General features: G+C 36.2%; 1 protein-coding gene across 1 annotated transcript in view; it reads left to right on the top strand.

The window, feature by feature from the left end:
- Positions 1 to 358: 358 nt before the first annotated feature.
- Positions 359 to 11,959, top strand: part of ocrl (OCRL inositol polyphosphate-5-phosphatase) — a gene marked incomplete at its 5' end in the record, with an annotated part of 28,033 nt that continues 16,432 nt past the window's right edge. The window contains 8 exons of the mRNA XM_014982772.2: positions 359 to 447; positions 4,794 to 4,885; positions 5,306 to 5,344; positions 5,640 to 5,765; positions 8,291 to 8,476; positions 8,877 to 9,102; positions 9,182 to 9,352; positions 11,833 to 11,934. Of these exons, the coding sequence (XP_014838258.2) occupies positions 359 to 447; positions 4,794 to 4,885; positions 5,306 to 5,344; positions 5,640 to 5,765; positions 8,291 to 8,476; positions 8,877 to 9,102; positions 9,182 to 9,352; positions 11,833 to 11,934 (1,031 nt within the window). The remainder of the gene's footprint in view (positions 448 to 4,793; positions 4,886 to 5,305; positions 5,345 to 5,639; positions 5,766 to 8,290; positions 8,477 to 8,876; positions 9,103 to 9,181; positions 9,353 to 11,832; positions 11,935 to 11,959) is intronic.

The raw sequence follows: 11,959 nt of genomic DNA, 5'->3' as shown, positions 1-11,959 counted from the left end.
GGGTTAGGCTAACGTTAGCTTTATGTATCTGATAAGAACACAACCGACTTTTAATGCCCTGCTAACCATATGAACATATAATGCTACTAACATTGACTAAACCTATTTATATTTCAGTAACAGCCATTATTTAATGTAATGTTCTTGCTTCCAAACTGCATCCCTCTTGTCCTGTTTTCCGTCAGATTATTTTGACTCCTGTTTTCACTTTCTATGGCTTCATTTTAACATCTATCTGCTGCCAGAATGAAACTAATCGATTATTCGGCGCAGTGGGGTAATGTTTGAGTTGAACAGGCCCTTTGTTGTGATGTCCTCACTGCTCCCTCATCCTCCATCACATTGATTCCTTGATTGAGCTGCTCACACTGTGAAAGGTCAAGAGCTGAGGTCTGGCCAGAAGGAGCCCAGACTGCTGTCTCTAATTGAACGCAATGGAGAGTTTATGTAAGTATCAGATGTATAAAAACAGGTTTTAGTGTTGGACAGCTGGTAAATCAATAACAGATTGAGTTTGTGTTGAGACATTTTTCTGTGCACTGATCATAATTTTCAGCTAATTTCGGAGCTCTGGCTTCGTAAAGCTTTAACCTGCTGATGCTTATTTTTTAACTGATTCTGTTTTCTCTTTAATAACTAATATGAGAAAACATAAAAACAACATTCAAAATATTTTTAAACAACGCATCTTTCGTTGAGTGAAGGAAGTGTCCTGCCACATTGTCAGAAATAAATCATTTTAAATTCACAAAGTTAAATACATTATGTAACTTATTGATTTTCTGCTTATAGCTAATGGAAATAAAGAAACATTTAAGATCAGAATGCAACACTAGATCACTAAAAACAATTTTAAGTATAAAAATATGGGCTAATCAATAACAAGTATGTTTAATAACAGCTTAAAGTTATTTTCAAAAGTTACTCATTCATACTCTTCTGGTAAATGAGTGATTATGACTATTTTAATGATTATCCAAACAGTAGTTTCCACATGTTTTCCATTAAAATGTTTCATGAAAGAATCTGGCATTTTAAAAAATGTGATAAATTTCAAAAGGATAAAGTTAACCAATATTCCTATACTCTTTTCAGCCATCTTGACTTTAATTACTTGTTACTTAGTAAAAGCTCACACTGACGAGTGTTGTTGAAAATTAAGCTTTATTGTCTTAGTGTAACCCTTCTTTGTTCGTCTCAGGTCCAGTAGGTTGACTTCGCAACAGACACACTCATGTTCACTGAATTTATTCTAACAAGAGAGAAAATCAAGTTGTTTTCTGTCCATTTACATCAAATAAAATACAATGAATAAACCTACACAAAAGACAGAGCAATGGCTCCCAATGAGCAGTTTACAGTTGTAAAATTAAATACAGCTAATTATGATAATAGTTTAAAAAAAACAGGACAATGTTGCATATGAAACCGTTTATATAATTAAATTTGTCTTAAATATATGCCAAAATATAATGCCTATAAAGAAAACGAGCTGATCTGAATAAATACCACAGTCCCAGAAGGCCACAGAAAAAAGGGGGAGGAGCTGTCGGTTACCGGTTGCTATGGTAACCACCAACGGTCAAGAGCAAAGTAGCAATAAATGTCAGGAGCACATCACAACTTTTGACTAAACAAAAAATAATTTGAGGAATAAATGAACAATTTTGACAAACTCCGCATCTACATTATTGTTGAAATAAAACCCTGTTACATTGGTACATATTGATTTTTGCGACTATGGTTGTTGTTCAGTGTATTGTGTGGATCTGCGGGGCACAAAGCAATTTCTCAGTGCAGGATTTCAGTATTTGGTTTTCTGCTTTATTTGGATTGGCTGCCATCGAGCCTGAATGTATGTCATGTATGCAGAGTTGTGTATATAAGAAATGTCTCATCAGTTAACATCCAGCGCCCTACTTTATAAACAAATATGGCTTTCAACATGCAAACATGCAAGATAATCAAAGCACTTTTGACAAGTTGTCACCTGAACAATGTCACACTGACGGACAGGATGTGCTGTTGGAAAGCAAAGCTGATCCAGGTTTAATCAGAACTTTTTGATTCCAGGAGTTTTAGCTGAATGAGAAGCTTTTTTGTTGCCACTGGATTGTAATTTAACAGGAAGTCATGCGGTAATCATGGCTAGTGTCCGTTTGGCAGCTGCAGCGTTTGCTTAGTGATAGTGGGAGCTGTGTGTCCAACCACCAGTATAGCTCCCAGTAAGTTCCACCGTCATCCACCTCACCGCAGATTACTCTGAATTCCTTTGCTTGGTCTTGGGCTGTAATGAGAGTCACATGGGCTCCAAGCCTTAGGCTGTTCAAACAACATTAACTCATCCAAGAAGCAGGTCTGATGGGCCAAATTAAACTATGACGGCTCCAATAAAATATATATATTTTGTCATACCTCTATATAATAAGTAATGATAATTGATTTATTCACCATGAAAGTTGTCTGTTTTATAGTAGAAAACTGGAAATGACTGCATACTTTTTATTTTCATTGTACCAATCTGAGGGAATTTAATTAAACTGCTCAAAATAGGGAAGATTAAAAATTATAAATCAGAGTGAGGGAAACAAAACATGTTGACTGGTTAATAAACAAAACAACAAATAAAATTAATCGAGTCTAAACAAAATTGTCCTTCAAAATAAAAAGACTAGTTGAGACCAAAAGACAGACTGAAGACTTTCATTATCCAGTTTTTGGTAGAGACCGAGAGAGAAAGGAGAAAAATAATAAATAATGCAAATGGAAATTATTGGGCTTGTTTTAATTTATCATGTGATTAATTGATTTATTGCAGCATGCCTATGAATGACCCAAGTCGTCTCAGACTAAAGGGAGACTAAATCCTGCCCTCTTGAACGTTGCCTAGCAACAGAAACTTCAGCACTGTTTTTAATCATCTGTTTCCAGTCATTTTGACTGTTCACATCCATAATTTTGTAAGATCCACTCTTTGCACTGGTAGCGCTCCATAAGCACGATCCAGATTCAATTTTACAAGCATACAAAAGGTTGAATGTAAACATGAACAATTACTGGCCTATAAAAACTAATAATTATGGAGCTGAACTCTGTAGTTTTATTTGTTGAATAAAACAGATTTTATCTGCAGCTCATCCATTTGTAATACTTTTTGATAGAACCATAAATAAGGAATATTTAGGTTATATATTTCACACAAAGATTTTTGTTTTTTTATTCTCAGTAGGTAAAGTTAATATTAATTTAGGTTAGCTTTATTTTGAAATTCAGTTTTTATTTTGAAAGACTTCTTGTTGAGCCATATTTTTGACAATGTTTGTCGTGCTTTGATGGAAAGAAAGAAAAGACATTAAAATACATTATTTTTGGATTTTCATTTTTTTATTTTATTTTTGTCTTTTAGTTAAATTCATTATGCTTTTCCAAGATAAACACAGATGTCGAATCTGTTGCCATAACACTTTTCTTTACGACACCAGTTGCATTAAAAAGTGTGATTTGTTTCACTAAACTGCACACAGTGCTGCATTTATATTTTTACATTTATTCATATTTGTTGATAATCTTATTGAACAAACTGTGGAGGAAATAGTGAAACCAACAATCTCTACAATACAGACAGTTTCTGTGGATTTTAAACATCATTAATGGAGAATTTACTGTGAAAATGATAAATAAAAATTCTTATCATGACAAGCATTGTATCATGATAAAAAATAAACAATATGATAAATTCTTACTGCTAGTATATAAGGAAAAGGTTCAAAGGTATATCATAAATAGGTTTCTCTTTTCTCTCTTCGTGTCATTTTTGGAGATATTCCTTATTGCAAAATCACCATAAACTGAAGGATTATTTTAAGATGACCTGGTTTTAAAACCAGAGCTATCAAGCTGCAAAGCAGGTTAATTAATTGGGATAAAAGGTTGCCCAACTTAATTATTTTTATTCTCCAAGTGTTGCTGTTCAAAGAGCAGACAGAGAGGTGATATTCTGCTCAGTAATCATGTTAACTTGAAACCTAAATCCTGTTGGCTTACGTCTTTGGCTGAAAGTCCTAAAAAAAGAAAAAAAGAAACAAATTTCTCAAAAAAATTAAATTGTTTAGCAGCATTGGGAGTACTCTAGCAGATGAATATATTGTGAAGTTGTAGTATTTTACTCTGGGTTATGATATGACTGGATTCAGCCCCTTTGCAGTAGATTTTTGGTTGTAGTTTGTGACATCTGAGGTTATCCCAGTTGATTCAGAGAACTCCCTGCGACGCATTTAGAAAGCCTGAGTCATTCTTATTGTGAAGTGAAAGAGAAGTCTGGGTAGAGCGCTGATTCAGTTCCAGTCAGATATCAGTTAGTGTTTCCCGCCCACATTAACACGCATCAAAGGTCTGAATCCTTTTGTTTTAAAACATAACTTATTCAGTTTTTCCCTCAGACTTGTCTTTATTAACTTTGAATGTAGAGCAGAGCCAGCCTGCTTGTTGTTTTTCCACCGTTGTTCGCTTATTCAGCTGATTTCACCTAACTGCAGATTAGTGGATGAATTTGCATGAATGCATGCTCTCTTTTTAAATACTAAATTTGCATTTTGTTCCATTAATAATGATTAAAATCTTCCCAGCACACGCGTCTTACTTGTGCTGAATGATTGAGTTTTAATTGCATAAAGGGTTTTGTGATTGAAAAAGTAAATATTTCTGCAGCTGATCTGAATATGCTTTGTTTTTTAACCTATAAAACTGAATGGTTCAGTAATTTGAACGTCAGAGTCTGTGCTGCTCTCATCTAGATTGGGCGTTTTGGCCACTCCTGATGCTGTCGTGTCTCGACCAGTGGCCCAGTTATCCATACCTGTGAACCAGAAATTTGAAATTATACGAGGTATGTATCTTTTTTTCCTCTCAGCGTTAGACATTCACTTTTATTCTGCATATTCTGATAATTATTATTAAATATTCTGTAACTTTAAAACGGGTAAAGAATTCAGTAGAACATGGTGTTTGTGATGTTTAGTGTATTAAACATTTTCACCCGCAACCTTTGTTATTGGGATTTGATGTGTAGAAAAGTAGTGTGTGTATTAATGTGAGGGAATGAAATAAAAACCACGTGTCATTTTTCTCTTTAGCTTTTGGTTGTAATGTGACCGGGTCACATCTCTGTAATCATTCATTTCATTTCCACTTCAGGGAGACATTTTAAAGTAAACTCAAATCGTTTCCTTCTGAAAAACCTGCAGGTTCATTCCCACCGCCGACCTTTGAACTTAACCGTTTTCCTTTCTGTCTCGTTTCCCTCCAGAAGCTGAAGAGGCTCTCCTGATTGACTTTTCTGACGATTGTGAGTTCGTCTTGAGTTTAACTTTATGCATCCAGTCAGCTTGTTACAAGTTTCAGACTCATATTTGCAGAGTTTAGTTCAGCTCCCTTTTCCAGACTTATATTTTTAGAGCAAGCCTGCAGCCCAAAGCTGCTTTATTTAGCAGCAGAGCTGGGTCATAAGTTGCCAAGGCTCGCTGAAGGAATGCTGATTTAGGTCACTGGTGTGTCCCGTTTCTTCTGTTTCTCAGCCACTTTGTATTTTAATGTGCTTGCAAAATCCAAACGTGTCTGACATGCAGGTGCTTTTTCCTCAGCGAGTGTTACAATACGAATCAGAGGAGAAAAGTCTCCAGAGCTGATGCTAGAGCTGATGCTGGAGCTGCAGGACGATGAGCGGACCCAGACGTTCTTAACCCAGGTGAAAAGCGCTCAAGAGCAAGGTGAGGCGATTAATTATTGAGTCACTCATCTAACATTTATTTACCAAGGGTGGATTTCGCCACGCTGCTCTGATCTCTGCTCTCCTGTGCACACCAGGAAACACACCTTGGATTGCGACTTTTAAAACTGATTTTCTGCTGCACTCAAACCAGAACTACACACCAGTCCTGCCGCAGTAAATCAGTTAATGGCATGGAAAATAAATACTAGCTCAATGGTTTCCATTTGCATGATTTATTGGTTTTCTACCAAAAACTGGTTGACAAAAATCTTTAGTCTGGAGCTTTGTATCCTGTTTATGAAGGATAATTTTGTTTACAGATGCTTTATAATTAATTTTATTTATTATTTCTGTTTTTTGTTTATTTATTTTGGATATTTAAAATATCTTCCAATTTAAGTGTTAAATGCTCTTTATTGGTCTTTGAAAGAGGGAACTTTAATTATTACTTGAAAATTGTCTTAAAACAACAATAATATCATTTATTGCAATAATTAGTTGGATGATTTATCGTTTGGCAATATTTGTTATTGTGACATGAACTCCATTGGACAGAGTTATCTCTACACGGTGAATTATTCTGTCCTAGTTTTGTGTTTGTTTTCATGAGAAATAAAAAAATAACAGGAAATCTAGCAAGGAATCACTTATATGAAGTGTAATTTATGCTGGTGTTGAACGTTTTCATTAACTTTTCAGAGTGAATATTTAAACTGATTTATTTTTATTTTAGATTTTGTAGCCACAAAAATGTTTGCATGTATCTTCTATTGATATTGATATATTTATTACTTTTTCAGTTTTGCCTGATTTATGCTGGTAAATCCATCAATTCCATTTTAACTAAGTTTTTTTTTTTTTTTTGCACCAATTCAGAATTATGCATGTCTCAAGGCACCTTTTAAAAAAAAACCGGTCCAGTTTATCCAGTCAAATTCATTTAAATTCGTACCAAATTGATACTAATTATCAAACAAGATGGTTGAGTTCAGTTTATCAATAAAATTTAAAAAACTCAGACATGCATCATTCACTCATCCTGCACTACCATTGGACTGAGTCTTTGACTTTGCAAAATTCCCTCATTCTGAGGATGCATGTGGCGACAGTCGGGAGGAAAACTTGTCTTTAACAGGAAGTGAGTAGCTGCACTCTCCCCTGAATTAAAAGTTATGTGGCGATAACTCGCAGAAGAGCTTAAATGAGGGTGAACATCACTTACCTTGAGTTTACTGAGGTAATAAAATAATGTTCTCAGCTTTTAAATGAACAAGAAAATAGCTTATGATTGGGTAAAAATGAGTGATTTAGGTTGTGGCTGCAGCATCTGATAGAAATCATAACCAGGGAATTGTGAAAAAATCTGTGCTTCTTGTGTTCCAGTCATGCACTGACAGATTCCAGTAATAGGAAACGCATTGTGTGTAAGTTAGGAAAAAAACACGTTTTACCAGCAGTATGGTTGTCTAAATGCTGACTTAGCTGCTTCCTGGCTTCTCCGTCAGTGAGATTTTTAAATTCCTGTCCTTGCCGCCTGTGACCAACTTCCTGGAGAGATAAAGATTTTAAAGGAGGGTTTTACTTTGAGTTTCCTTCTTCAACCTGTTCATCCAGTTTGACTATTATATTCACTGTTTGCTTTTCTGAAGAAAGCCACTATGCAGACTCTTCTAAAGTGAAAGAAAACTCACTTGATGTGTCGTTTGTCCTGTTTGGAACAACATTGCATGATCACATTTTATTAGTTTTTATTCATTTAACGTCATTCCTCTGATGACATCACACTGGGTATAACAGCATACATTTTAAATGTTTCTTGTCTTGTTTCCTAATTTTTTTTCATGCTTTCTTTTAAAAACAATCTAATTCAATCTCCAAACATGGTGACTTGCACTTTGTATTGCTGCACCAAAACATTTAAGCCGTATGTGAGGTTGCTGCATATTTCAGGAGAAAATGACAAGAATAAAACAAACAATAAAAGGTTTCTGATGAGGGCTGAGCTTCATGATTTTTGTTTTTAGTCAAACCTGCTGTAGAAATTGTGGTTTACTTAATGCATTCATTTAGGTCAGAGGTGTCTTAAAGTTTTGCATTGTGGACTAAAATATTCCATCTCAAAAATGGAATACAAAAATACTACAAAAATAATTAATTTTGAAAGATTTTTAAACTAAATTACACCCCAAAAAACTGAACTCACTTTATTTTAATTAAAATGTTCCAAATAGAAATTGTATCTGTAAACTGCCTGAAATGGCTTATTAAAGCTGTACAGTTTCTTACATTTTCGGGTTTCTTTTTTGTTTATTTGACCTTGAGAAAAAATCTCTGAATTTCAATTTGTTATTTTTTTCATTAAATGTTTGTCATTTGCAGACGTCTGCTGAAACAGATGAAAGTTACTTTGGTGTTTGCGTTTCTCGAGGACATCAGCTGTTCTTTATGCTCAAATGAATGTTCTAAGACGTAAATATTTGCTTATTTTAAATTTTCCTCTGACTGATCTGTTAATCTGTCCAGTTGCATCCAAGCCAAGTAAACCCAAAGCGATGGAGCCGCTCACTCCAGCGGCGTATCGAGGTCCGGTTCCGGTTCCACCACAACGGGCCACAAAGACCGCCAACAGCAGTGGAGACCACCTGACCAGAACCTGCACAGCGCCGGTCTCCAACCTCAACAACGCAGCAGGAAATCATAATGCCTGCGGTAAAAATCAGCTTGTTTACAGTTTAAAATGTTAAAGTTTGACGTCTGAAACTAAATCAAGGGATTTTTTTTGGTCTGGTTTTAACCTTAATGTTTAAAAAAATAATATAAAATAATATTATTAAATTATTTAATATTAGAATTAAATTTAATATTATATAATATTTATTATACAGAAGTTGCTTTAAATGTTTTTATGTAAATAAACTTTTACTTTCATGGTTTAAAATGTAAAATTAACTTTTTTTAGCTTTAAATCATGTCATAATGTTATTCTCTCATCAAAAACATATTATTATTATATATTAAATAATATTGTAATATATAACAGTTTAATAATATTTAATCTTAATTTTTCTTAATCCTGTTTTTGATCTTTCCTGAACATTTATTGCGTCAGAATACGGATTTGGAGAGGGCTTAAAGAACCCTGTTAAAGTGGAGGAGAAGAAGAACCAGCAGAATCGGATCGTCGCGTCCAGAGAGCCGCCTCCTGTTCCCACTCTGCCTCCCCGAAAAGCCTCCTTCCCTCCTTCCAATCCTCTTCCTCCGCCTCCAATCCCAAAAGACTCGGCTGCAGCCTTTCAGGGCCGAGGCACCGCTCTCATACCCAACACCAAACCAGAGTGAGTCCGCCTGGAAAGGATGTGTGATTTATCTGAAATGCTTCTGTCTGTTAACCATTTCTTTTGTTTTTTAATCCAGTAGTTTCAGGCAGACTGACTACACGGACCGGCCAACGTCCTGGTGCGACAGTCCGTCTACCAACAGCATGCGGCAGGCCATGCTGTCCAGCGAGGCCGGGCAGAGGGAGTACCTCATTAAACACCGTCTGGGCAAGAAGGAGAAGGAGTATGTGGACATCCAGCCCTTCAGGTGAGGAGGCCGCCCTCGCACAAACGGGAACGGATTCAGTCTGAGGCCTTGTCCACACGCAGCCGAATCTTCATGAAAATGTATGTTTGGAAAAATAACATCGTTCATACGGGTTGTGTGTACGATGTTTTAACTTGATCATAACATCAAGTTATGATGTTGTTCTGATTGATCTTTTCACAGATTATCTGACTCATAGCAAACTGTCACAACACGGTGACAATTTTAATAAATACATAAAACATATTTTTTGATAGTTACATACTGCAGCTTTAAAGTTGTAGTATTATGGAAAACCAACTTTTTTGAGATATAATCATGTTGTAACTAGAGATGTGCTGATCAGGATTTTTCCTGCCGATTCCGATTCCGATCACCCATGAGGGCCGATCACCGATCACATAAATTTTATTTTTTTAATCATAAGCACTACCGGTTACATAATGTGGAAAAAGGAACCATGAATTCACCTTAATTTAGACAAAAACTTGTTTTTAATAACTTTTTCCAAGAAAAAAAAAACAAAACTAAACAGGCATTGTGCAAATTGTACTGCTATTGATAATACTATCTTTAACAGACTTATAACATATGAAGAAGCTAAATAATGCAAAGAGCCAAAATAAAACCTCTCAACATTGCCAAAAAATTCAAGTATTAAACTTAACATTCAAAGGCAAAAACAGGATCCATTACAATAAACAATCCAGATTTACTGAATGAAAACTTCCTGTTAGCATGGCGGCTAGCTGATTACTGCTAGTTCTGATTGGCTGTTTCTGACTGAACGGAGTAATTATGCAGATCAGGGAGGAGATCGATTATATTTTTTTAGAGATTATCTGTCTCATGTTAGGACAGCGAAAGTTTTAATACGTATGTAAAATTTATTTTTTTAGGTTAGATGCTGCAGCTTTAAGCAGGTTCGGTGTGAGAGTCAATACCAGGTGGAGCAGAAGCAAAGCTCCGTCTGTGAAATATTACTACCTGTAGCGTAGCAGCGGTTCAACAGCGAGAGCAGAACCAGCGTCTTACATCGCAGCTCGAAGACTTAAATAATTTTGCGGGTTATTTGTTTAGCTTTCTGACCGTCATGCTAATCCAGGTGAGTGTTTGTAGCTGTGCGCTGCTTTACCTGCTATCTGATCCTCCGTATGTCTTTTTTACTGCAGTGAACCTCGATGTAGCCAAACTCCGTCAAGTATGGCTTTGTTTTTATGCCATATTAGATTCGTTGTGTTGATGCATTTTGACGTGCTTCAATTTTCTGCGCAACACGCAAACTTCCCCATTCACTCAGTGCGTTATAGTTCCACATCGCTTAGGATTTGTTGTTGCGCGTTTGCGCAGTGTGAAGGAAAGAGGAGATCAGCTGCACAGGAAGGCTGGGAAATGAGAAGCAGGTGATCGGTATCGGCAACAAGAGACCGTGATCGGCGATCACCGATCATACATTTTTTCACGGAAATCGGCCCGATTATGATCGGTGGCCGATTGATCGGCACACCTCTAGTTGTAATGTTTAATTGTCAGAAAAATATCTGGAGTGTCGCTTTGATTCTTTCATGCATGTTTGAGGAATCCTTTAATCTCCATGGCAACCATTCAGCTGTGCTAAACGCCTGGGTGGACCTAGCTCCGCCTTCGAGGCGAATCTCCTCCTCAGAGCTGCAGTTTCCAAGCTTCTGCCTCACAGAGCAGCTCCTTCAGACTAGCCAGCAGCAATTAGCAAACACCTGGTGGAGCTGCTGAGCTCATTATAGGAGCTGAAGAATATATATATATATATATATATATATATATATATATATATATATATATATATATATATATAATTTTTTTTTTTTTTTTTTTTTTTACAGATTTGTTAAAACTGTCACCATGTTGTGATGGTGTGTGTATGTGAGCCAGGTAATCCGTAATGGCTACTCTTGCATCATAATTATCTTCAAAAGACATGAAAACCGGAGTAGTTTCTCAGGAGGAGGTTCTCAACACTCTCAAAACAAAAAGCACTCATGGAGAGTTTTCTGCTTTCAGAAAGTTTTCTTATTTGCTGAGTTGACATCATACAAAAATTCAAACATTAATTTTATGGTTCAGTCCTTCTGTTCAAATCAGTCAGACCAACCACAGCAGCTGCTTTTTCTTGGTAATCCCAGCTGGAGGCTGACCTGACGAGGAGGAGGGCCTAATCAATAAATGAATAAATAAATAATAGATCTGCCATTAGCATTAATCATTTTGCAAATAATAAGCTAATCTAATACTTAATAGGCTCCAACATAATCTGTGGAACGATCGATACTCTTGACTAAATGCACAGCTCCCGACCAAAAACAACCAATCAGAGCCAGGAGCCAGGTCTTAGAGCTGCCAATCAACCTCATGTACACGCTGCTAACTGTACTAATTCTGTTTTAATTAAAAAAAGAAGATGTTAATTTTTCCATTTACCAAAGAAACTTGTTTTGTTTTAGTTTCTTCATCGGAACGTGGAACGTGAACGGCCAGTCCCCAGACAGCAGCCTGGAGCCCTGGCTCTGCTGCGACCCCGACCCTCCTGACATTTACGCCGTTGGGTCAGTAAGCAATGACGATTCAACT

Source organism: Poecilia mexicana, unplaced genomic scaffold (genome assembly GCF_051168715.1).
Source record: "Poecilia mexicana isolate PSO_F unplaced genomic scaffold, ASM5116871v1 scaffold_10, whole genome shotgun sequence".
In the NCBI taxonomy this organism is placed as follows: domain Eukaryota; kingdom Metazoa; phylum Chordata; class Actinopteri; order Cyprinodontiformes; family Poeciliidae; genus Poecilia; species Poecilia mexicana.
Note: the sequence above shows the minus strand (reverse complement) of the source record. Positions and strands in the feature narration are given on the sequence as shown.